This window comes from Balaenoptera acutorostrata, chromosome 10 (genome assembly GCF_949987535.1).
Source record: "Balaenoptera acutorostrata chromosome 10, mBalAcu1.1, whole genome shotgun sequence".
NCBI lineage: Eukaryota > Metazoa > Chordata > Mammalia > Artiodactyla > Balaenopteridae > Balaenoptera > Balaenoptera acutorostrata.
The window spans coordinates 2712747-2738943 of record NC_080073.1 but is presented as its reverse complement, the minus strand read 5'-3'; the positions used below and the strand labels follow the sequence as shown (position 1 = coordinate 2738943).

Here is a 26197-nt window from a genome sequence, read left to right as displayed (position 1 = left end):
AAGCAAACGTAAATCTCCGTGTCTTTTCTTGCACCTTTAATTTCCGTCTTTGCAGCCTCCACCTGAGCTTCTCTAAGAGGCGGAAGGAGGGCGGGGCTGTGACTCCAGCACCTGCTCTCCGGCCCCGCCCTCCGTACCCCGTAGCTGGTCTCTCCCCAAGGGGCTCAGTCCATCAGACACACTCTCCAGCGCCTGCCCCTCGTTGTGGTGGGTGTCTGCAAGTCACTGTGGATTCCCCATTCAAAACCCACAAGCTTGTCAGTTTGCTAGTCAGCCTTGGGGTCTTCCTAGGGTCCCGGGAGAAGCTGTGCGGTGTCCCCCCGACCCCCCTCCTCCTCGGGCCCAGGAGCAGGCGGTGGTTCTGTTCTGTTAGTAGAGGGCGCCGGGGCCCCTGTCGGAAGGTCTCTTGCACGTTGAGGGTGCCCTCTCCTGGGCGTGTGTCGCTGGACCATTGTAACCCGCTTGGGATGTGGGCGTCACCACCACCCCCGTTCTGCAGAGGAGCTCCCTGAGCCCCGGGGACTCCCAGTGGAGCAGGGGCTCAGACGTGGGGTGTCTGACGGCTGCTTCTGCCCCGCCAGGTCATCGCCCTCACGGTGGGGAATAGGCCCAGCCTCACGAACCCCTTCCCGGCGCTGGAGCCCGCCGTGGTGAAGTTCGTGTGTGCGCCGCCCTCCAGGCTCACCCTGACGCCCGTCTACGCCAGCCCGCAGCTGGACCTGTCCTGCCCGCTGCTGCAGCAGAACAAGCAGGTGGTGAGTGGCCTTCTGGGGAGGCGGCGTGGGTGGGCCAGGCGACGCCCGGTGCTGCCCCCTCAGCCCCACTACACTCGCCGTGTCCGGTGGGCACTTGTCTGCGTGTGACACATGGGGCCCGGGACCTGGAGGGGTGGGGCATCCCCTGCGTCACAGCTGCTGGTGGCAGCGCCCGGACTCTGCCGCCTCTCTGCGCGGGCACTTGGCCGTCTGTACAGATCTCGTCGCTTTCCTCTGTGGCTCGAGGCTGTTAAGGTGGGGTTCTTGTCTCAAGGCAGGGGTTGCAGAGGGAGTGGCTGGCCGTAGGCTTCTCCACGCTGCGGGGGATGGCGCTGTGTTTCCAAGGTCACTGCGGGCAGAGGGAAGAAGGTCGCTGGGGTCCCTGACAGCAGGGGGATGTGAGGTGACAGCAGTCCAGCCTCCACCCCTGAGACCCTCGAGACCAGACGGCTGGACGTGGAGGATTTGGAAGCCCCCTGGTCAGGGTCAGGCATGCACACGCCCTGCTGGCCGGCTGTGGCCCTTCTCGGAAGGGAGCCAGTCTTCTCATCCCTCAGCATACGTTTGCTGGATCTCACCCCCTGTGCCGGGCACACGTCAGGTTCTGGAACGCAGAGTACCCAGGGCAGGCGAGGCTCGGGCCTCGGAGCCAACAGGAGGCCCACAGCAGACGTGGTGGATGGGAGGGTGGGAAGCCCTGTGGAGACAGGGGACCTCAGACTATAGGGAAAGGCCCCTGTGAGGAGGGCACACGGGCTCACGCCCGTGCTCGGGGTGCCAGCCAAGAGGGGCCAAGCTCAGGGTGCCCCAGGCAGGTGGAACAGCAAGTGCAAAGGCCCCGGGGCCAGCCCAGGGTCTCTGCATCCCTGCTGCCCACACAGTGATCAGAACCGCTGTGTGTGCCTTGTTCCTCGTCCCTGAGGGCTGGACCCACAGGCAGAACCTACGTCTGTCCACCTCCAAGTCCAGTGCCTCCTCAGCAGCCCTGCAGATGCTTCTCTCCCAGCCCCAGCCTGCAGTCAGCCCCGGGGTGTATCCAGCTGCCTGCCTGGGGCAGTGAGATTGGGAGTCGGCTCCCGCTGCTGTTTGTTCAAGATGCATCCCTCTGAAGCTCTAGGGGAGGCGCCAGACTCCAGGGCCTGGGACTCGGGAACAAGCCCACCGTCTGGCCCGTGCCTCTGGGCCTCCTGTCCTTGCGAGCTTAGTGCAGCTTTTTCTCCCGCTGCTCTGGCGATCGTGGGGGGCTTCACTGACCCCTCAGCCCTGAGGCACGTGAGCCCCTCCGCTGGTCCCGTGAGGACTGGGGCCTGGACGGCGCTGGTTAAAGTGGGGAGTCTTCGTGTGCGGCTCAGGGCCCTCTCCCCTGCCCCGCGGGCCTGCAGGGAGCGTCCTCCTGCGGGCGGAGAGCCGGGCTCAGAGCCCCGGGCCCGTCCGCAGGCTCGTTGCCACGGTGCCGCATCCTCCCCATCCCAGGCCTGGGTGTGCATGTCACGGAGCGGCTGACCGTCTTCCCTAAGGCGAAAATCTGTGTGTGTTCAGGAAAAGACTTTGGGGGCTGTTGAGATGAATGCCCTGAAAGTCTTACACTTTAAATCACTTTTATGTACTCAGCAAATTATCCCTTGTGGAAAGAAAGACATCATATATGTCTGGATGCTTGGAAGACTCGGCTTGCTGGGTCCACCGTGTGTGCGCCGGGGAGCCGGATTCAGGCCCGGCCTGAATCCCACCCGCTGTGCAGCTGCCTCCTTTGAGTGATGACGGTGACATCCAGAGTTACTGCGGGGGATAAACGGGACTGGACATAGGGAGTCAGAATGGGACCTGCAGGCCCTGAGACCGCCCGTCACCGTCCCCCCGCGATCAGTGCTCGGACGCTGGGACAGTCCCATGGTCTGGCTTGCTGTCCCCTGGCTGGAATTGTTTCCCTCCTGAACCCGCAGCTCTTTATTCACACGTTACCTTCTCGGGGGGGCCTTCCTCAGCCTTAGACCTTATCTGAAGGTCCCCACTCAGCATTTCCTACGCGGTTCCCTTCTCCCCCTCCCCGCCCCCAAGCACCTAACATCAACTAATGCTGTAGAATTTACGCACAGGCAGACCTCGGAGACAGCGTGGGTTCGGTTCCAGACCCTGCAGTACAGTGCGAATGTTGCAGTAAAACAAGTCTCAGGAACTTCTTGGTTTCCCAGGGCGTATAAAAGCTACATTTATATTATCCTATAGTCTATTAAGTGTGCAATAGTGTTATGGCTAAAGAAACAATGTACAGACCTTAATTAGAAAGGCCTTTATGGCTAAAAATTGCTAACCGTCCTCTGAGCCTTCAGTGAGTCGTGGCAGGAACTTCAAAGGTCCCTGATCACAGGCACCCTAACAAGTACATATAATAATGATGAAAAGGTCTGAACTATTGCGAGAATTACCAGAACGTGACCCAGAGACATGAAGTGAACAAATGCTGTTGGGAAAATGGCACTGACAGAATCGCTCGACACACGGTTGCCACGAACCTTCAGGTTATAAAAATGAGGGATCTGCGAAGCGCAGTATCTCCGAGCTGCGCCTGTACTCATTTCATCTCTGTGAGTCTCTCTCTCAGGGCCCAGCTCGTGGTGGGAGCTCAGTGAATGGTGGATGGATGAGTGATCCAGGGACCCCTCCCCAGCACCCCCCCCACCCCCTGCCCTTATTCTGCAGGCTCACGGGCCTGGTGCTGAGGACAGGGCCGGGGGGGACGGTCAGGCCTGAACAGCGGGTGCCCCTCCAAAGCCCCCTCAGCTCCAGCCTGTTCAACCCCAGGCTGGCCAAACCTTCTCAATTTCAAAGGAAAAAGCAGTCAGATCCATGTGCCTCTTTCCTGTACTTAAACATTGGCTACTCGCTGAAGGAGCCGAGTCTGGCCGTCTGTCGGCTGTGACCTCGGGGTCAGCCCAGGGTTGTCTCTTGGCTGAAAGATGTCGGTCAGGCAGCGAGCGCGGCTCTGAATTGGTTCTCGTGTGTCGTAGATCTTTGCTCAAACACAGAATTGCCTTGTGATCCATCCGTCCTGGGATTCCAGAGCCGCAAGCCAGGCAGGCATGGCCCCTGAGATTTATGGTCTCACCAGGGGACCCTGAGGAAGATATATCCCTGCCACACATCCTGGTGCAAATCAGTTTCACTTTATACGTCTCCAAAGCCAGAGGCTGCCCAGGACGTGTTTGCGGAGTCGGTCACTGGTGAGGCCAGGCACTAAAACGGGGCTGACCTGTCGGAGTGACAAAGTGGGACTGCACTCCGGCCTGACCCCAGTCCTCTGAGCTGGGCATCAGCCGTGCAGCTCACTGCCAGAAGGTGACAGGCTGGGGCTTGAATGGAGCTGCCGCTTGACTCGTGTGCCGGGGAGAGGCTGCACGGCGTCTGGCGAGGCCTGTGGGCTTTAAAATCAGACCAGAGAGTTCCACGCCTAAACCTGTGTGACCTTGGGCAAGCACCTTAACATCTCTGAGCCTCAGCCTCCCCGTTTGGGGCTGATGCTCTTGCCATTGGCAGGACCAGTGAACCTGCGAGCATGATTGATGCTTTGTTCATGTCCCCCCCACCCCGCCCCGCCCCAGGGAGGAGGAGGAAGGGAAGAACGTTAGTTTTCCACCCCGGGTAGGAGGAAGGGAAGAACGTTAGTTTTCCACCCCGGGTCGCATCTGGGGGACAGAGTGGGGCCTCTAGAATACGCACCTTGTTCTCCCCGCCCACAGTCACAGCTCCCGACTCGCGTCCACAATGGTTGTAAACTCCTTTGCATCCCCAGGTGATCGTGCTGACCTGCATTTAGAATTTGGGACCTGCTTTGGTCCAGAGTTCTCCGGGGGCGAGGGAGGTGGGAGTTTGCTGACTGCATCAGGCGGGCCAGGTGGGCTCGGCGGCAGTACCGAGACCCCTGCACAGTAAGGGCTCACTTCTCGCTCGCTCAGCGTGTGCCTCGCAGGGGGCTGGGGGCCCCGCTTCGTCGTTATCTTCCTTCCAAGACTTGGGCGGTGGAACGTGGGCAAGTTGAACGTGGGCAGAGAAGGAGAGCTGGCAGATCAGGTTCTGACCATTCAAGCTTCTGCCCCCAGAACTGTCACAAGTTACGTGTCACATTTCACTGGCCGAAGCAAGTGATGCCCTCACTCCTGACTGCAAGGGCCAGAGAAGCCCAGTGCTTCCTCCTGGACCCGTGCCTGGTGAAGTGTGGATACTGCTGAGCTCAGGCTCCTGCCTGGGTGACACGATAGTGACACGAGCCAGGCCCCTTAAAATGCTCTCACGCGACCCTTGTTTAAAACAGAGCCCTGGAAGGAGGATCTCGTGCAATTCCCACTTCACGTGGAGAAACTCCAGAAAGTGGGTGGCTTGCCTGGGCGGAGGCGCATTTGAGTCCAGGCTGTGGGACCCGGGCGTCCATTCGGGCCGGGAGGGCGGGGTGAGCCAAGGTCGGGGGGAAGGAGGCCGATCCCCCTCGGGCTCTGAGGAGCAGAGCTGCTCAGGTGCGCGGCTGGAGCAGCAGGAGGTGGGCTTTTGGAGTGGCATCCTAAGGGCCTGCCGCTCAGCCGCCGCCAACCTCTGTCCCTTCCCTTCCCCGGGACCCGTCCTCACCCCCAGTGGGTGGATCGCAGCCCCCATCACCGGGGTGGTCAAGGCCAGGTGAGAACTCAGCTCTGAAAGCTTTGCCATCCCAGTGGCTCTGGGACATTTTGGGGTGTAATTGGCGTTCCTGTTAAACCACGAAGGGGGGGCGTCCTGGAGGGGCTGAGGTGGGCGTGGGGCGGGGGCAGGTGGCAGGATTTGGAGAGGGGAGGGCTGAGTGGAGGAGGGCAGCCTGGCTCGGGTGGGGAGGCCGAGGGCGGGGTCCCCCAGCCTCGGCACTGCTGACATTTGGGGCCAGATCCTCCCTTCTTGGGGGGCTGCCCAGTGCACCCTGGGGTGTTCGGCAACACCCCAACCTCTACGCACTACATGCCAGTTGCGCCCCCTGCTGTGTGACAGCCAAAAATGCTTCCAGACCCCGCCAAGGCCCCCGCTGAGGACCACGGACTGGAGCAGGAAGCCAGGTTGCATAGGGCTGGGGGGCACCTTGCTGGCAGGCAGTAGTGACCATCCGTTAGCGACCTGCCCCCCACTGGCTCACCGGGAGCCCTACGAGCTTACGAGGCAGCCGGCAGGTCCGCTGCAGCGTGTGGTCAGGGGCGGCCCTGCCCAGTCCGGGGCGCAGCCATGGCGGGTAACCTCGGCTTCCTGCAGGTCCCGGTCTCCAGCCATCGCAACCCCCTGCTGGACCTGGCCGCCTACGACCAGCAGGGCCGCAGGTTCGACAATTTCAGCTCGCTGACCATCCAGTGGGAGTCCAGCAGGCCGTCGCTGGCCAGCGTCGAGCTGGACCCACCCTTGCAGCTGGTGTCCCGGGACGATGGGAGCGGCCAAAAGAAGTTGCACGGTGAGCCGGGTGGTGAGCGGTGGCCCCAGACAGACGAGCCGCGTGCCGAGAGGGGCCGGCAGCTGTGGGTGGAGGGCTGGGACCCCGCTCTGTCCAGGACTGAAGCTCAGGGAGCTTCAGGACTCTCCTTTAATCCTCACACGTCTGTGACGTAGGAACGGCCTCTCTGTGTGGGAGCTGGGGAAACAGCTCAGGGCACACGGCGGCTGAGTCTCAAACCCCAGGTTGTACACAGACCGGCCTGGCGTCGAGACCCTGTGACGCTGCCATCACAGACCCCTCGACGGCCGGGAGCTGAGCCGTCTCCTCCAGCTCCTCTAAGCTGCCCCGGGAACCTTGCTCAGGGCCCGTTAACTCTTACGGTGCACACAGTGTAAACAAAGCCCATCACCTATTTTTAGGGCTGTGGGAGATTTAAAGCTACAAATTAGACAGAGGGAAGGAGGGGCCGCCTCACAGATACAGCAACGGGGCCCAAACCCGATGCCGGTTTCTCTCCTGCGCTCAGGTTTGCAGGCCATTTCAGTTCACCAGGCCTCGGGCACCACGGCCATCTCTGCCACCGCCACGGGCTACCAGCAGTCCCACCTGGACGTGGCCAGAGTGAAGCAGCCGGTACTGACCAGGGCCCTGGGGGGGGGCGGGGAGCCCTCCTGCTTCTCCTGTGCCGTGCCCGGCGTCCCAGCGTCCTGAGCCCCTCGCTGGGCTGCACCGCGGTCACCACCCCGCTCGCTGATCAGGGGTGCGTCCTCACGGGGCTCCCTGCCTCAGTCTCCCCCGCGGCACACCCTGCACGCAGGCAACGGGGGGATCCAGCTGAAAGGCAGAGGGGCCTCGCCACGTGCCGTCTCTGGCGCATGCCTCAGGGGCCCTCAGGCCTTCCCCGCCGTGGCCCGACTTAAGGCCCCAGCTGAGTGTGCCCAGCTGGTTCAGCCCCGTCCCCTGAGCCCGCAGCTCCCACTGCCTGCAACGCCATCCCGCTTTCCTGGGGTGCGTGTGAGTCATCCACCCCGGGAGCCTGGCAGGTGGGATGGGGCGCCCACCTGGGCAGGACTCCGGGAGGCCTCGCAGGGCTGTGGTCTCAAAGCGCGATGGGTGTTACTGGGCTCGTGTCCCCGACATAACGAGGTCCCGGGGGGCGGGGGGGGGGCAAGCCCCTGGGGCCGCTCGTCCTGCTCTTCCGGGGGAGGCCGTGGGCTGGCCTGAGATGGCCCCCAGCCCCCCTGGATCTGACAGTGCTGGCGTTGCCCCTTCAGCACCATCCCCTCGTGCCCGTGTCGGCCTCCATCGAACTCATGCTGGTGGAGGACGTGAGGGTCAGTCCGGAAGAGGTGGCCATCTACAACCACCCTGGCGTACAGGTACAGCCTCTCCCCCGCTCCACTGCCTGGGCGTGACCCCTGGGGGACCCCCGGCCTCTGACGCCAGCCCGGCCCCTCCTCACAGGCAGAGCTGCACATCCGAGAAGGCTCTGGCTACTTCTTCCTCAACACCAGCAGTGCAGATGTGGTCAGCGTGGCCTATCAGGAAGCCCGGGGCATCGCCACGGTGAGTGTGGGCCCTGCCCTCCCCTTCCTCTTCATTTTAGTGAACAGACTGTTGCAGAAGCTGGCACTTAATCTCGGCTGGTGTGTTGAGCAGAGTCTTCAGATTCTCTGATTCACTGTTTGTGAAACTCACGAGCTACCTTTGTGGTTTGTATTCCATCTCCACAAACTACCCACACTGTAGTTACCTAATGGTTTCCTTTCAATTCAGAGGAAAATGTTATTACATAAGTGCCACTATAAGAACCATAAGGAAATTGCCGTAAAAGACATAGCAGCCTTTTCTGCTTCTCCGTGTTCCTTTCCTGACCCTCCCCCTAGCTGTGCCCATGGTGTGGAGGAATCGAGCATTCTGCTCTTTTCAGTGCTTTTACTCTAAGGTTTTTTTTTCTCCGTGTTGCTATGTAGGCTGGCTGATTATTTTCTAACAGTCATTTGTACTCAGCCATTCTCTCCTTGTAGAGCATTTAGGTTGTTTAATTTTTTTTATTTTTAAAGAATTGCCCTATAATTATGACAAAGAGTAAAGGCAAACAGACACCAACGTCCTAAATGTCTGCATATTGGCACAGTGAGTTATTATGCTGTCGTGAAAACTGAACTTTCTTTAAAAGGAAACTCTGACCGCTGAGTGTGTCAAACCACTGCTGTGAGTCGCAATTGCAGGCAGCCAAGAACCGAGAGACAGTGACACCCATGCGGTGTCCTGAAATTGCAGCTCTGCTGTGGCCTTAGAGTTGCTCAGAGCCTAAGACCTGCTTTCCCCTGGTGAAGGCTGGTTGCCAGGTGTTGGAGGAGTTTTCCAGTCATCCCAGCACCGAGCGAGACTTTGTCCCGGACTCGAGAGAGGCTGGGGCACTCCGTGCTTGACGCACGGTGGGGGTTCCTGCGGTGCAGCCAGGGAAGCCAGGGGAGAGCCAGCCTGCCATCCTGCCATCCTGCCGCCCGCGCTTGCTTTCAGCACTGCCCGTCCATGCGGGGGAGCCCTCACCACTGGTGAGAGCACAAAACGCACATTCCAGGGACTTAGCCTTCACAGAGACCTGGTCCCACAGTCTCCTTTCAGAAATACAGCCCAGCTGCCTTGCCCATGGTTGTGCAGTAAATGTGTGTTCTAGCCGGGAATCAGGAGTATGTCACCTCACTCTCTGCAGGGTTTCCAGCCATAACTCCCCACTGGTCCCTTTCTCTGACTTTTTTTTTTGCATCTGTTGACTGCCTTGATACAGTGGCCACAACACGAGTTGTCTCTGAAGTGGGACAGGTGTAGAGTAAGTGAAGCAAATGAGCAGGGTGTGAGGAACGTACTGGGAAGAGCTGGGCTAACCGGCACCAGATGCTTAACTTCGGCGTCGGAGGTAATAGGGCGTGGTGGGGACTGCGGTAAACTAGACGGCAGAGACTGTGGCTAAGGGACAGCTGCCCCACACCCTCGCCAACTTCTGTTATTTTTAATATCAGTTTTATTGAGGTATCTTTCACATACCATACAATTCACCCATTTAATGTCACAATTCAGTGGTTTTTAGTGTATTCATAGATACATGCAACCATCACCACAGTTAGTTTTAGGTTTTTTGTCGCCTCAAAAAACCCCCAAATACCTTAGTAATCACCTCCCTATTCCTACACGCACACACACAGGAAAGGGTATTGGATTTTGTCAAATGCTTTTCCTGTGTCTCTTAAAATAATCTTTTTTTTGTTTGTTTTTTATTCTGTTGGTATGATGTGTTACATTAATTGGCTTTCAGATATTAAACCAACCTTGCATTCTGGGATAAACGCTACTTGCTCATGATATATAATTCTTTTTATGTGTAACTGGTTAAAGTTTGCTGGTATTTTGTTGAGTTTATGTTCATATTCCTGAGATATTTTGGTTTGTGATTTTCTTTTTTGTGATGTCTTTGTCTGGTTTGGGTATCAGGGTGATATCACCCTCATAGAAAGACTTAGAAATGTTCCCTCTTCTAATTTTTGGAAGAGTCTGGGTAGAATTGGTAACAGTAACTCTTGAATGTTTGGTAGAATTAACCAGTGAAGCCATCTGGTCACGGGCTTTCCTCATGGTAGTTTTTGATATGAATTCAAACTCTTCACTTCTTACATGTCTATCCAGATTGTTTATTTCTTTTTGAGTCAGTTTTGGTAGCATGTGTCTTTCTAGGATGATCTAGTTTTCTTTTTATTTTGTTTTCCTGACATTTTCTTACCTTCCTCCAGTGGGCGACTTTGGTCTTTAGCTGTCTTGTTGGAAGGATGCTTTCTCACAGTGCAGCCCCTCGGTGAAGGGCGAGGAAGCATGTCATAACATTCCTGTTTTTCTCAGGGGCAGAATTACAGATGTTGGGACCTCTTAGGTTTATCGCCATAGATCAGAGCAAGAAAAAGCCATGTCTCGGCACCTGTGGACAAATGTGTGTCGTTAGAGAGAGCTTGGGGGCAGCTGGATGCCTGAGATGGTAGGAAGCTCTCCCCCAGGCACTTATATTCCCTCTATAAAAGAAAGAATAATTCCCTGGCCGTTCCTCTTCCATGTAAGTAAGTGTTCACTGTCAAATCCTTAACATTAAAGGGAAAACCTCAAATTGTAAATGATTCCAACTGCTTGAAATATGCCTTTTTTTGCTTTATCTCTGGAGATTAAAAATAACTCCCCTGTTATATAAAAGAGGGAAATTTCAAGTTCAGAAATATGTGTGCAGTGCCAACAAAACTTGGGCACCTTTTTACTCATATTTACCTTGCACCACACGTTTTGAGTGAGCCCTGAGGGCAGCCCTGTGGCCAGAGAGAGACCCTCCTTCCAAGAACAAGAGGTTCTGAGAGTCTGTGATGGACCAGCCAGCCACTTCAGGTAGTGAGCTCCCCATCTCTGGAGGCATTCAAACAGAGGCTGGCATGCTTGTCTGACTCAAGATGGGATTCCAGCGTCAGAGTCAGGTTTCCTTAAACCTACGAACCCCTGCTCCGTCTAGCAATGTCCTACAATGCGCAGTCCCTGTCAGCAACAGACTCTAGGCTTCTCCCGGCCAAGACAAGCCTGACATCCCCAGTTACAGATGGTCCCAAAGAGCTATAGCAGTTCTCTCTCCAGGTTGTAGGACTGGCCTTCGCCGTCATGTGTCATCCTCCGTGGCTCATGTTGAGCGGGGCTAAGTGCCCCACTGCAGACACGACCCCAGGACGTGTCTGGCACCGAGTTCAGGACGCGCCAGCTGTGCCTGACGTTCAGTGCCCGATCCACCGGGGTCGCGTTTGCCCAGAAGGTATCCTGGAGGCGCCTTGGCCGCCAGGGTCTCTGCTTCCCCCCACCTCAGGCCCGTGCAGAGACCACTGCAGCTCCAGGTGGAATCGGGTTCTGGTTCCCTTTGCCTCTTCTGTAAAGTGCGGGAGGGGTTTTTCACGGAGTGTTGACGGCCGATGACAGCTCCTCGCAGCTTCTCGGAGGGCTGTTTCTGAAGGACGTTTACGCATTTCTGTGGCATTTTCCAGCTGCTAATTAGCAGCATTCTCATTTCCTTTAATCACAGAGACAAGGAAGCCCACAACATTTCTTCAATTAGCTCAGAGAGAATTGTTTCTTTCTTTCCTATGGATACCCATTCGGAGGCAAGAATGGCTGGTGGGTGTGTGTCGGCTTCCAAGCGTCTCTGGAAGGGAGTCTGGCGCTCACGCCCTGGGGCTGTGGTGGGGTGATTATGCCCACACCATGCACCCAGGGCTGTGCACGCTCCCACAGACCCAAACCCTCTGCAATGCACCTCTCTTTCCTTCTTGGCTAGTTTACACATGGGAGTGTTTACCTGATTTAAAATCAGGGTTTCTTTCTTCTCACCAGTTCTTTACATTTCAAAATAAGCTCTCCGCGCAGAAGCTGTGTGATTATAAGAGCGGCGGCTGGGAAGCAGCCTAGCGTGTGCTGAGCCCTCACGCCTTTCATTAACGCAAAACCCCCTGCAAACGTGGGTGCCCGTCACGTGCCAGGCCTGCTCCAGGCTCCAGGGATTCAGCGGGGAGCAGTCAGACAGGGCCTCTCTGGGTCCTGGGATGTGGGGCTGGTCACGGTGATGTTGTACCTCTGAGGAGGTGCATCAGAAGGGGGTCCTTCCTTGGGTTGGGGCAGGTGGTAAGTGGTAGCCGTGGGGCGTGAACTCGGGTGTGTCCCGCCTGCGGTGTGTTCGCCTGCGGGAAGCCTCCGGGCTGGCTGGGGCCCTTGGATGAAGTTTCTCATCTCAGTGTGACCCTGGTCCTCCCCCACCAGCCTCGAGGGCGTCCACGTCTGCCGGGGGCATGGATCCCCACCCTCTCGCATGGCACGGCCTGGCCACCACGGGACATCGACGGGCACGCATGGGAAACGGAAGCGGATGGAGCCAGCGATGTTCGGAAATATCCTCAGGGTCCGTGCTCTTCTATAGATGCCACCTGTCAGGGAACAAGTGTGAAGTGTGATGGGCCCTGGGAAGCGAGGGGCCGTGATGACGCGGCGGCCCCGCGGGGCCTGGCGGGCACAGGTGGACGGCGCAAGCAGAGCAGCCCCTGGCTCCACACATGGCATCTTAATTCACAATAACACGTTCCGGTCTCCAAAGAGATGACAGGACTTCTCCTGGGCTCTCAGTGGGCACCTTTACCCCTTGGGAACGAGAATTCATGCTGGGCGTGGGTTTACCCACCTCCCCTCCTGCACATGCGTCCCCCACACGTCCGTCAGGAAGCAAGTGGGTCTGGAGCCTGGAGAAGGGGGTGGTGACGCATACATGGTCGGGGGCGGGACAGGATCCCTCCCCCGCCACCCCCACCCCTGTGCCGTCTGCTGGCCGACACGTCCCCTCGCTTCCGCCAGTGGTTTGTCTCTGGAGTGACGGGTGGGCACGCCCTTAAAGCGCTGTTCATTGCCCAGTGGGCTGGCAGGAGCTGATATGCGGACGGGCCACGCGGCCCTTTGGTGGGTGGCAGCCTGACGCCGTCTTCCGCTCCACCATCTGGAAGGCGCCTGGACATCCAGCTGCTGGGAAATCAAGTGGAAAAGGAATCAATTTCCCCACCGTCATTTATGTCTTCGTTTAAAATGCGCAAAGTGGCTCTTTCGAAGGAGAGAAAAAGAAGAGAAAACGCCTCCGTGCACCCCCCGCGCGGGTCTGGCCCCGTCGGTACAGCGAGCGCGTCATTCCTCTGCGTCATGAAGGACGTGCCGCTCCTGACAGCGGCAACTTTTGCAGGAGGATCAGATTAGAGCTCTCGCTTCTCCCTGTGATTTTTAAATGGGTTCTCTCTGGGGGATGTGCAATAAGCCAAGTGAATCGTCCTCTGCAAAACTGGAGCCCTGTGGCCTCCAGCCCCCAGTCCTCGGCGTATTTGATACCAGGCTGGCGTGGCCCTGGGTCAAACTACACAGCCGTTGTTCGGAGCGCCAGCGTGATTTCCACTCTGGAATCTTTATTAAGCGACTTGGGTCCTTGTGTGAAGTACCCTGGGCGCCCTTCGTCTGCAGACGTGCCTGTGAGCCCAGAGCTGCTGGCAGGTTCTCAAGCTGCCGGCCCCTGCCGCCTCCCCTGCCCGACGGTTCCTTTCTGGCTGCTGGTGGCATCCAGCTCTGGGAAGTGGCTGAGTGTGGGAGAAGAAGCCCTAAACTGGGGGCTCGGGCACCGTGTTCCCTCCCCGGTGCCGCCCCTTCAAGGCTGGGTTCCCACGCTGGGTGGGCCTATCTCCCCATGTGTTCACTGAAGGATGTGGACCAGAATCAGCACTTCCCAAATAGATGACGGTACCTGAGGTTTGCAGACCCCTTTTTCCAAAAATTCCCAAGTCTTGACAAAGCCAGGACTGAAGCTGAGCTGGTGGAAGTGCAGGTCGCCTTACGTTAACCGGCGACTTGGAGCTGTGACCCTGGATCTCAGTGTGGTCGACACGCTGGGCGGGGGCCGAGTCTCGGCCAGGTGTGAGGCTCGGTCCTGAGGCTGCATTGGGGGAGAAGACAGCCTGGGGGGAGGACGCACAGGCAGGTCTGCATCGAGTTGGAGTGAAGAGTGGTACAGCTGCAGCAGGAGAAGAGAGCAGAGGGGCGGAGGTCCCGACCTTCCGGATCAGGGGAGACTTTACCGAGGAGGGACACTTGAATGGGACTGAGGGTGAGTGGGAGCCAGCAGGTGGACACAGGAGGAGGACAAGCCCCCAGATCTCAAAGGTGGACTATGCAGCCCTGAGGCGGGTAGACAGGCGCCAGCTGGCTGGAGTGTGATGGCCATGGGGGAGGGTGTTTTGTGGTGAAACCAGAGCCCTGGGCAGGGGCCAGATCTTGCCAGGTTCTTATAGGATGTGTTAAGGATGTGGGCTCACTCTGGGCAGCCTTTGAAGGCTTCTAACCTGGGTGCAATGGGATAGTATTTGGTTGTCTCCTGACGTTTTTCCCCCACAGGTTCTTGATATTGAAATTGTAGCTTCGCCAACACTGAGCAGTTCACTGTACCCACCGCCCATCTCCCACCCCCAGTGAATATAAGACCACAAATCTCAGGCAGCAAAGCCAGGGCCAGGTAGAGATGGGAGGCAGCCGTGGGGCCCACCCACTAGCTCCATGACATGCCTCCACCTGCCCAGCCCCCAAGACCACTCAGTTGAGATGCATGCCTAAGCAATATGACAAATTACTGTGAGTCCATCCCCAACATGAGAGAGTGGTGATGATGCGGTTTGTCTGGGGAGAGACTCTTCTGAAGGTGGGATCCCTGGAAGGAGGTAGAGAGAGAAGAAGACTTAAAGGGGGTCTTTGGCAGTGAAAGCGTGGAAAACAGGAGCTTAGATGAATTCCTGCACTCTGAACATTTTATGAGGGCTCTACTGCAAACACAGCAGAGGCAGAGGTGAATGTGGGGATGGGCAAGATTCAGAGAGCTCTCACTGAAGACTTGGTGGCCTCCTCGGCCCGTTCCCAGGTTCTGAGAGTCTGTGGGTTCAGATTAGGATTTCTCAGTGAGAGCTTCATTTGGAAAGCAGTGGTCTCACACTCTACCAGCCCCTGACTTGCAGTTTCACAGGAGACCCCTTGGGATGCTCTTCTCTTATGGGAGCTGCAGGGGCAGGTGGCCTGGACAGGAGATATGGAATCCTGGGTGTGAGTCGTCCCTCCGCCAAGCTCTGACCACCCCCACCTTGAAGCAGCTTCCATTTTCTTCTCTGTAAATTGTGCAAAGTTGAAATAAAGGCTCTCTGAAATCTATCCTGGCACTAACATTTTACATCCCAAGCCCCTCCCCTGGCTGGCAGAGGGTGCTCATGATGAGGGGTGGGCAGGGCAACATTAGGGTTTTCCAAGCCCTGGTCCGCGGTCTCTGGGAGACAGTGTCCCACGGGCGATAGGCTGCTGCCGTGAGCAGCTGTGTAACCACACCCCCCTCCGACCTCGCAGGTACGCCCTTTGCTCCCGGGCACCTCAACCATCATGATCCACGACTTGTGCTTAGCCTTCCCGGCCCCGGCCAAGGCTGACGTTTATGTCTCGGACATTCAGGAGCTGTACATCCGTGTGGTGGACAAGGTCAGTGTCAACTTCCCGATATGACTCCCTCCCTGTGGAAGCCAGGAGAACGATGGGGGTTCAGGGGGTGTTTTCCTCGTGTCCACCTGCAGCTCGCAGTGCTGTTTCACCCAGCATTCTGGGCTCAGTGCAGAGCGGCCTCCGAGGGTATCCGTCTTCATCTCAGTTGACACCTGTAAAACCTGGCTGTAAATCCCGCTGGAAGTTGTTCCCATGTTAGCTCCAGCTTGGGAATTCCTGTCCTCTGACTGGTGCAAGTTACTAACCAGCCTGGTACATGCATTGCTGAATGTGAATTTTCTCCCCAGTATGTACGTTTTGGATTCTCAGAAATTTCAGTGGCAAATGAATAAGATGTACTAATGCCAAGTCCTTTTGCAAAATGAATACGTAATAGATCTAGGCTTTTCTTTAACGTAAAAAGGGATTTTATATTACTCTAAATACTTGAAGTAACTGCAGTGAGGCTTAAAGAGGGATGCTGTCAGAGTCCTATCTTCCTGGGGGGAGAGAATAGTTGGTAGTTAAAGGGGGACATTCAAGCAACTTGGACTCCTTAAAAGTCAGTACTCTCTTAGCCTCAGGTAGTCCTCCTCTGATCTCATTTCCTCTGGTGATTTGCTTCCAGACTTGAGTTCTTTCACTAAGCATTTCTGACTCATGTTTCCCAAAGTTTTCACTATGTGTATTATGTGCCAGGTATGAACTCTTGGGTCAGTGAGCGCTTATTAAACCCCCACTGTTTGCCTGTTGCTATTCTAAGCTATGGACTATCTCTCTAACTAGATTGTCAGTTCTTTCTTTTTATTGGAGTATAGTTGATTTACAATGTTGTGTTAGTTTCTGGTGTACAGCAAAGTGATTCAGTTATACATATATATATTCTTTTTCAGATTCTTTTCCATTATAGGTGATTATAAGATACTGAATATAGTCCCTGTGCTATACAGTAAATCCAGTTGTTTATCTACTTTATACATAGTAGTGTGTATCTGTTAATCCCATACTTTTAATTTATCCCCCCCCGCCTAAGATTGTTAGTTCTCTCAGGGTGGGATGTGTCACTTATTCATCGAAGTATCCCCGAGGCCTCTTGAATACAGAAAGCACATAACCGATTTTCGTCTGTTGATGGGCTGGTAGTCTGAAGGTCAACTTGGGTCTGTGGGTTTGAGGTTGTTGATGCTTTTGCAGAGATCCGTAGGGTAGCACAGGTGGTGGCATTGGTCATTCGGAGGCCACCCCTGAGTCTCTGTCCCCCTTGATGTAGGTGGAGATTGGGAAGACGGTCAAGGCATATGTTCGCGTGCTGGACTTCCACAAGAAGCCTTTCCTGGCCAAGTACTTGGCCTTCATGGACCTGAAGCTCCGGGCAGCCTCCCAGATTGTCACGCTGGCGTGAGTCTTTGCAGGATCAGGGGTCAGAGGAGGGCATCTCAGGGCATTGCCGACAGGTCTGTCAGGGGGAGAAGTCCCAGCCCCTCCCTCTGTTCCAGGGCCCTCGACGAGGCCCCAGACGACTACACCGCCGTGTTCCGTGTCCACGGCGTGGCCATTGGCCAGACCAGTCTCACCGCAACCGTGACCGATAAGGCCGGACAGAGAATCAACTCAGCCCCACAGCAGATTGAGGTAAAGCTGTTCCTCTTCATGCTTCATGGCCTCAGCCCAGCCCCTGTTGCATGTTGGGGCTTTTTTGTGATAGGCTGGGCGTTTTAGGGGCAGCCCAGGAAGCCACGTGGAGGGGCCATATTAATCTGCCCTACTGTGTCCTCTGATGAAAAGAGGGCCTTCACTGCTCCCGGGGACCTGGGGCCACAGGAGGGAGGGGGCTGGGTTACTTCACTCTCTCCGGGACGGAGGAGGCGTGGCGTGGCTCAGGGGAGGGGAGCGACTGCTGCACAGCAAGGGGGTGGCTGGGGAGGAGTGGGGACGGGTCTGCGCGCGTGTGCAGAGGTGCCCGTTGACAGTCGGGGCCTTAGAGGCGGTGCGCTCCTCGAGGGAACCCTGGGAGCAGCAGTTCCGGGTGAGGGAGCTCCAGGGCCCCGGCACCGTCTCAGCTGTGACGGGAGCCCCACAGCCGCCAGGGCCAGGAAGTCGTGTCCAGGTCTATTCTTCGACAGCACTACACTGGTCCTGCCCCCTCCTCCACCGTCTCGGCCACATAGGGCCGGTGGGCTTGGTGTTGGCAGATGCGATCGGTGCTTCTAGATGACAGTGCACCTTTCTCCTCCTGCTGGGAAGAAAGTCCTGTCTGCCTGTAAATGACACAGCCCTACGGAGACCACTCCTCACGCACAGGGCAGCCCCGGGCCGACTGGCACACCTTAGGGCAGAGCAGGGGTTGTAGGGGTACAGGAGGAGGACACGGGGGCTTTGCCCTGCTGCGGAGACGGGGGCATCCTCGTCCCTGCCCCTCGAGTCCCGCTTTCCTCCTCTGGAAAATGTTGAGGCCGTCGTAGTAGAGAACTATTCTAAGGCAATTAGTCAGTAGAAATCTGGAGACATTTAGTGGAAGAGGCAACCTTCCAAGGAGGAGTTGGGGAAATCTCGAAAGCAGTGGGTTGGAAGCTTGGACATGTGTCAGATCTCGTGGGGACTTGTTGAAACACATCGCAGGACCCCACCTCTGACTGGCAGGTCCGGGGCAGGCCGGGGAGTGGGCATCTCTACAGTTCCCAGGTGGCTTCCACAGGAGCAGGTCACGGCCCTGAGAACCGCAGATCCTCGGGCCCAGGGGTGGGATGAGGTCTCGTGGGGACTGCTCGGGCTCCCCCAGGGTTGGCCGGGACCCCAGGCGCTCGCCGGCGCCCCCTTCAGAGGAGTGATGTCTGTGCACCGTGCTTCTCTGGAATTGAACGTGATTGTGTCCGGCTACAGGAGCTTGGAACACAACGGGCCCCTTTCTCCCTTGTGTCTCCACACCCAGGTCTTTCCCCCGTTTAGGTTGATACCCAGGAAGGTGACGCTGATTATCGGGGCCACGATGCAGGTAGGAACCAAAGGCCACGCCCCCGCCCCACCCCCACCCGCGGCCAGAGCGGGCTCTGGCCGTGTCCTCTGCCTGGGGCTTCAGAACGGGCTGTGGAGAGTGCTGGGGTGTTGGCACCCGTGCCCCCGAGGGTGAGGCGTGGGCCGGCCGGGGGACGGGCTGACGGGCGCTGCTCTTCTCCCTCCAGATCACCTCTGAGGGCGGCCCCCAGCCTCAGTCCAACATCCTCTTCTCCATCAGCAACGAGAGCGTGGCGCTGGTGGGCGGCGCCGGGCTGGTGCGAGGCCTCGCCGTGGGCCACGGCGCCGTGTCGGGGGTCGTGCAGGCCGTGGATGCCGAGAGCGGCAGGCTCGTCGTCGTGTCGCAGGTAAGGGCGTGGGCTGCACCGCGGCGGGCACCTTCCGAAGCCGCCCTGGACACAGCCTCTGGGGTGAGGCTCACCGCTCCCCAGGCAGCTGGCGGGGTTGGTGACCCGGGCTGGGGCTCTTGCCAAGGGCCACCCTCTCCCAGGGTCTTGCTTGTGCCCTCTGAGCCCAAGCCCCTGCCTGTCACCTACCCCCACCAGGGCAGCCCTGCACTCGCACCCCCGAGGTTGCCCTCCTCCTGACTGAGGCTCCCCGGTCGCTCCTTACGGGGCAGGGTCCCCAAGCCCCATGCCCTGGGGACATTCCAGTGCAGGCTGACAGTAGCCGTTGTGACAGCAGACTCTGCTTTACGTGCCTCCCCGAGTCCTCTCCGGACCCTCTGCTCTGCCTGTGTGCAGGTGATGGGCCCGAGGGACGGGCTAGCGACCCACGGCCGCCACACGGCTGCTCTAGGACCTGACCTCGTATCGCCAGCATCAGAGCCCTCCCGCCTTCAGGTCTTCTTTTCCAGCTGGGCTTGGAGATGTTCTCCTAGCAGAGTTGGGCTGCTCTAGGCTCTGACACACTTGCTGGGTTACGGTGTATGTTTTTGGAGGCATGTGCTGACTTGGCTGCTGTACACGAGGGTAACTGGACACCAGTAGTGTCTCAGACCTGGATTTATATTTCCAGGAGAGAAAGAAAGCCCGAGTCATCCGCCAGTATCTTTGCTCAGCTAGAAGTAAAGTCCTCTCCCCCGCCTCCTCGCTGGAGTGGGGGACATTTCCTGACCAGTTTCCTGGGCCAGCAGAGATGCTGGAGGCCGACTCAGGGGAAGCCTCCCCCAGGAGGGTCCCCCTGCCCCATATCGGTGGCACTGACTCCAAGCAGGTGAAAGCAGGGGTCTCTAAGTCTGATCGCTTCTGTCTTCCCCAGGGGCAGGCACTTCCGTGGGCCTCTGGGAAGGACAGGGCAGAGCATGCCCCCCTCCTGAGAAGAGCTCAGGGTGCTTGGATTCTGCCCCGTGCCCTTGGCCTGCTGTGACTTGCAGGAGCATCAGCTTGGTGGTCAGGCCATGCTGGAACCCCGGCTCGAAGAGGGCGTTTTGTCCTGGGTGGTGTGACTGGGGACGGGAACTGGGCCTCTGACGGTGGTCCAGGAGCACCGCCGAGTTAGGAGCACCTGAACACACAGCTCTGGGCGCTGGGACCCCCTGGAGGGGGTGGGGCTGACTTTGACCCGACACTGAGTGCATCGATTTACTCCTTTCCCAGCAGTTCCACTCTCTCTCCAAGTATCCCGCTTACGCCGCAAAGTCCTTTTGAATCACTGGGTGGATACTCCAAGTTTACCTATCTATTTTATAAAGACAAGAAAGCACGGGGCATGTGAGAGTAAAATTAAGGACCAGGGAGACCCTGCTTTGTTTCTCTCTAAAGAAAGGGTTGCGGCCTCAGGAACGGGCTTGTTTTTCTCCTCCTGGGGGCCCGCGTGGCTGACACAGCAACCGGCTGGAGATTGGTCCGGAGGACACAAGGCCATGCAGTCCCTCCTGGCCACCCTCCTCTCTAGGCGGACCTCACTGGGCCACCTCTCTGCGTCTCCCATCTGGCGGGCTGGGGGAGGGACCGGGGGAAGGCCGCGGTGCCCCTTGGTAGATGGAAAGGCTGCACCGCCAGCGCCATCTGAAAGGTGTCTCCTTGAGCCCAGGCAGGCGGGGGCCCAGCCTGAGGCCCTGAGGTCCGCGTGTCCCAGAAGGGTATGCGACTCTGGTCGGAAGCTCACGGTTCCATCTGTGCAATTCAGGTCACCCTAAGAATCAGCTCCCAAAGCCGAGGAATAGTCCAGGACTAGCGAGAGAAGACAGCAGTGAGAAGGATGAAGAGAAGGAAGGGAAGGGATGCTAGTTGGGCACCTACTATGTGCCAGGAGTTAGCCCAGGTCACAAGGCACAGGAGATGGGCTCACCTGAGTGTCTGTAAAAAGGGCTTAGGGGTTTTAGTAGCCTGGGTTCAGCATGTGTCAGCAGCACTACAAAGAAGCCAGTAGAGTTAGTCTTTGGCCAAATTAACAGGAGTATAGAATTCAGAATGAAGGAGGATATAAAGTCTATTCTGATCACACTCTCCCTGGCTCCTGCGTTTGTCCCGGTACTCTGCTCGGAGACGGACAGGCTGGATTTGGGGTTGGGAGGTCTGGAGACCTGTCCTGCGAGGGCTGCCTGGCCTAGAGAGGAACAGTCCCCGGTCAGTGTCCCCGAGTCTCTGCAGTGCTGCCCTGGAGCACCTGGATCGGACAGGTCTGTGGGCTCGGAGGACCAGGCTGGCACCGCCAGGGGCAGGGAAGAGGCAGCGGCCGCGTCCACGTGGGGCGAGCCACCCACCAAGCCAGGCCTCCTGGGGAAGAGGAACACCATGGCTGCCTTCTGGCCACGTGACTCTGAGCTGGCCTTGGCAGGAGCCTCCCTCCTTGGGGAGGGGTGTCCCTTCCCGAAACTCCCGTCACTAGCGCGTAGCCCCTACCCACAGTCAGCCTGAGCCCCAAGCCCTTTTCCTAGGATCTCGTGGAGGTGGAGGTCTCGCTGCTGCAGGCTGTGAGGATCCGCGCCCCCATCACTCGGATGAGGACGGGGACCCAGGTGAGGCGGGAACCTCTCCAGGCCCTCCTGGCTGAGCTCTCGGACCAGCCTCTTGGCAGGGGTCAGGCCCTGAGTTCTGCTTCAGGATGAGCTTGGGGCTGCTGGCCGGACGCTCTTCCCTCTGCTGGGACAGTTCTCCATGCCCTTCACCTGCCGGACCCTGTTTACCCGGGGGTCCAGCTTCACTCCCCTGCCTTTCCTGCTGCAGCCCGAAGGCTCCCTGCCATCCTCCCCAACGGCGCCATCTCCTCTTACGCACGGCGCTTACGCCTGTCGCCCCGTGTGGGTGCCGTCAGCAGGTGATGCCTGGGTCTCCACCAGTCTGTCGCCTTCCCGCACCTAGAATAGCACCTGGCACCTCGCAGGAGCCGGTGTTTGGACGGTGCGTACCTTTCTCGGTGCTTTCTGTGTATTAGTCCACACGGTGCACAGAACAGCCCCGAGAGGTAGCTCCGGGGTCATGTCCGTGTCACAGAAGATGAGGTGCGCATGTGGCAGGCTTCGGGCGTCTGCACAGCTAGTATGCGGCGGGACGGGGCGCCGACCCCAGCCTGGCTCAGGTCCGTCCCTGCCTTTCGCTGCATCAACTCTACGTGCTCCCTCTGGTCGGCACTCGGTCGATTCAGGTTGTAGGAGACTGAGTCCACCCCTCATGAGCAGGGACCCCCGCTAGACTGAGAAAGAGGGGAGCAGGGTAAGCTCTGCGGCGGGCGCTGGGGGCGCTGCAGGTGTCCCAGAGCTCAAGGCGGTCATTTAGGAATGGGGTCTCCCGGCCGAGCTACGACAGCCCGCGGCCCAAGAAGGACGGGAGGGGCGGGGCTGGCGCTGTGTTCCGCTTGGTCCTTTGCTGTTTCCTCAGGCCTCCCGGGATCTGTGCTGCGCCTGCCGCTGGTTAGGGAGGAATTGGGTGCGGCTCCCGTTGCCCCTCGGGGACAGGGAAGCACCCAGCGGTGGGCGGCAGCTCAGGCAGTGGCCCGGAGCGTCTGGGGGGTGGGGCTCCGGCCGCTGGACCCTGGCGGTCACGGGCCTGGCTCCTCCCCACAGATGCCTGTCTACGTCACCGGGATCACCAACAACCAGAACCCTTTCTCCTTCGGCAATGCCGTGCCGGGCCTGACCTTCCACTGGTCTGTCACCAAGCGAGACATCCTGGACGTCTGGGGGCGGCACCACGAGGTACCCGCCCTCCCGGCGTCCCCCGACTCCATCCCAGACGGTGTTGGGGTGGGAGGGTTCTCACCACGTGTCTGCGCTTCACGCCCTCTCGCGGCTCCCCGACTCCTCCCAAGGCTGCGGCCACACTGTCCCTCCCCGGTGTCCCTCCCGGCCTCTCAGTCTTGCTCGTGTCCAGGAACCCGGCCGCCCAGCTCCCCCCTCGCGGTTCCCAGGACAGTCCGCAGCCTTTTCATTTTAAGCACATTCTTGCCGACCAGCCGCGCTGCACAGGGACTTAGTGACCCGCTAGCGGAAGGCAGCAAAAACGACACCCTGGTGGGGACGTCACAGAAGTTCCAGAACGTCTCGGGGTCTTGGTTGGGGTCCCTAGTCTGTAGCTTCTGACTCCCTTTCCAAGATGACGCCTGGCAGCCCTGGGGTTTTCTCCAGGTTTATCCCAGGACCCCACCCCTCTCCCCTTAGGCCTCCCTAGGGGGTCCATGGCCCCTCCCTAAGTCTCAGCGGGAGAGAATGTGCTGCCCCCGTTTGTATGCGCTGGAGCCCATGCTTGAGGAGGGGGGACGTGCCCGGGGTCGCCCAGCCAGTGGGCTATGGGCCGGGTGCCGGCCCTGGTGACTACAGGCTGCCACCCCGGGTGGGCCTTGGTCACGCAGGACCCGAGTGGGGTTGGTGCTGGGGGTTTCTTCTTGTCTTATCCATGGACAGGGGGGGAGGGGGCCGGGCATGGGATGGGGGTCTCCTGGAGGCTGCCTGAAGCTCATCTAGTGCAGGACGAGGGCCTCCCCCCGACCCTGTGGGACCAGAGTCCTGTCCCCAGACTGTTCCCGTGGTACCGGGACGTGTGACTTTTTCACAGATAACCCACGACGGGGGCTCCGGGGGGGAACACCCCAAGTCCAACATCTTCTTGGTGCTTCGCCTGACCCCCCGCACAGTCAAGGCTCTGAGAAGTCCCGTGTGAGAACGCGGGTTGGCCTCGCCTCTTCCACAGGCCCCTGTGAACAGCGTGAATCGCAGCACTCGTGCTGGGGTGGCCACGGGCTGCAGCCCCCAGTTAGCAGGCCCTGACGGGGCGGGAAGGCAGCAGGGTGAGAGCAGGCAGGCAGTGCAGGGAGTAGGGGGTTCCCGTCCGGCTCTGCCCTCTGGGGACACTTTTGACATCTGTCGCAGGCATCGCTCCGGCTGCCGTCGCAGTACAACTTTGCCATGAACGTGCACGGCCGGGTGAAGGGCCGCACCGGGCTGAGGGTGGTGGTCAAGGCCCTGGACCCCACAGCCGGGCAGCTGCTGGGCCTCGCCAAAGAGCTCTCTGACGAGATCCAAATCCAGGTAAAGGACAGGTGGGCAGAAGCCACCGTTAGCGGGAGAGCAGAGGCCAACCCAGCAGCCCTGCTCCTCCCAGGGGCCATGTGGGCACATGTCAGGGGGCTGGGGGCTGGGGCTGGGGGTATGAGGTGCTGTGGGAGCCCGAGATGGGGTGTCCCAGGGCTTCACAGAGGGGGGGACGTTTCAGGATGGGGGGGCCTGGCATGTGCACAGGGCTGAAGGTCTGAAGTAGCTTGATGTGCTCCCAGAATAGCAGATAATTCAGAGCTCAGAGTCTGGGGTGCCTTCTGGGGGGAAAAGCCTGGAAAATTGTCTGAGCCGGGCATTCATTTAGTTGTCTGTATATTTCACAAACACGAGGTGTGCTTAGCAGAAGCAGACACACTCCCCCCACTTCCCAGGCCGGCTCCCACAAAGCCTGCGGGGCAGGAGCTGCAGGCGTGGCTGCCCTAGATGAGCCCGCAGCCCCGGGGGTGAAGTGCCGCTGCGGGTCCCAGGGAGCGGGCGGCAGAGGGTCCTGAAACGCCTCGAGGGCGTACCCTGGAAGTCAGAGGGTGCGACCCGTCGTTCACTGATGGAAGCCGAGCCTCAGGACGGGAGGCGGCCTGCTCAGAGCCCCTCGAGGGGGCACCCAGCAGGACTCGGACCAGGCAGGACCAGAGCCCAGCCACCCCTGTCCAGCCCAGGGCTCGACCCATGGCTCTCTCTGCCACCCCTGCCCCCTCTGGGCCCCTCTGTAGAAACAACGAAGAGCACTTTTAGCTTCAGGGACCCCATCCTGCTAATCTGGGACTCAGTAATGTCTGGGTTCCCCTAGATTGCAAAGAAAAACTGATAGCAGCCCCTAGGTATCATGAGAAAAGAAATGGGTTCAAGCTCCCTCTTCAGGAAGGAGCAAACCATTTCTAAACCAGGCACATACCTCATTAGGGGCAAAGAAGCAGATTTCAAAGAGAGAAACGCCTGTCTGCCAACCCCTTTCACCCCTGCCTGCACATGCACACACAGGCACACACACATACACACTAACACAGACACATACACAAACACACAGACACAGACACGCACACATACACACACACACATAGACACACACACACAGACAAATACACAAATACATGCTCTTCCTAGCTGAAAACAAAACGAAGCAAGTTCTGACACCTATCCTGAAATTAAAGACAGGGCTTTGCAGCTGCCAAATTCTGTGACCTCGGTCAGGTCATCTAACATCTCTGCGCCTCAGTGTCCCTGGCTGACAGCAGATGGGTTTTGAGTACATCGGAAGCTTAGAGACGCTGGATCCAGCCCACAGAGGTGTTTTATTTGGCTCATTCAGTGCTTTGAAACAATTTTTATTTGTTGCCAACATTTAAAAATAGGAGGATTTTGTCTAAAAGCCCAGTATGAATACATGGCAGGATGCCACACGGCAAAACCAGCAAGAGATAAGGGCCAGCCTCCCATTGATAGAGAGGTGCCCCCCAGCCCCCGTCGTCTCCCTGGCACCGAGGCTGTTCACCGTGGTGCTGGCAATGGGGCTTTTCTGCCGGTCACATAACAGGAGAGGAAGGTCCCCCTTGTACCTTCATCTCCATCTCAAGAGGGACCACAGAGGTCCATGCCTAAGAAAAGTGGGAGGAGACCTGTCTGTCCGTGTACTTCCTGCGAGATACGTAATCAGTGAGGCAGCTTCACTCTGGATGCCGCCTGCCTGGCGGGAGTGCTCACGTGACTGCAGAACCCGGTCTAGCTCCCAAGGCCGTGCCCCGTGCCCTGTTAGGAAGCACTGCCACTCCATGGTGTCGCACGCATCCCCCAGTTCTGTGAGACAAGCCTGGCGAGGATGATTACTTCTAGACCCTTTTTACAGATGAGGAAATCGAGGTTGAGTGTATGGTCAGAACATGGCGGTGCTCGGAGGGAGGGGAGTCAGGCCAGTCTCCTCTTGGAAAAGCATCCGTCAGTTCAGATGATTGTAGACACAGGCCCTTAGGAGCGTCCAGCTGCTCTGATCGGATCAGAAGCCAGCGGGGAGCCAAAGCTGTGCTTGGCATCTAGGCTCGGATGGCCTGAGGGTCCCTGGAGATAGGTGCCTGAAGGGTGCTGGGCGCGTCAGGCTGCGTGCCGAGAGGGGTCTGGAGCCCCAGGGAAGGGCTGCCTCCGTGGCAGGATCAGAGTCCATCCGACATCATCGGGTTTATCGGCTGCTGGCCTGAGGTCTCCAGGCGCCCTGTGCCAGTTCTGTGCGGATCCTGCTGGAGCCTGGCAGGACAGAGGGTGAGAGGCGGGGCTGAGGGGGTGCATCCGGGAGGGGCACGTAAGGAGCAGCGTGTGTCTCTGAGGCGAATTTAGAGCTTTCTCCAGGCTCAGCCCTGGCAGCATGACCGAGCAGGACCCTGGGCCCTGTCACTCTGCCGCCTC

At 58.5% G+C, this 26197-nt stretch overlaps 1 protein-coding gene across 1 annotated transcript in view; it reads left to right on the top strand.

Annotated features, from left to right (window-relative positions):
• The window catches only part of NUP210 (nucleoporin 210), a 132679-nt gene that overhangs the window by 90502 nt on the left and 15980 nt on the right, over positions 1 to 26197 (top strand). The window contains exons 16-28 of the mRNA XM_057555657.1: positions 582 to 755; positions 6018 to 6210; positions 6719 to 6825; positions 7467 to 7571; positions 7657 to 7758; positions 15172 to 15300; positions 16571 to 16698; positions 16797 to 16932; positions 18230 to 18292; positions 18480 to 18659; positions 21194 to 21274; positions 22319 to 22450; positions 23621 to 23779. Coding sequence (XP_057411640.1) covers positions 582 to 755; positions 6018 to 6210; positions 6719 to 6825; positions 7467 to 7571; positions 7657 to 7758; positions 15172 to 15300; positions 16571 to 16698; positions 16797 to 16932; positions 18230 to 18292; positions 18480 to 18659; positions 21194 to 21274; positions 22319 to 22450; positions 23621 to 23779 — 1689 coding nt within the window. The remainder of the gene's footprint in view (positions 1 to 581; positions 756 to 6017; positions 6211 to 6718; positions 6826 to 7466; positions 7572 to 7656; positions 7759 to 15171; positions 15301 to 16570; positions 16699 to 16796; positions 16933 to 18229; positions 18293 to 18479; positions 18660 to 21193; positions 21275 to 22318; positions 22451 to 23620; positions 23780 to 26197) is intronic.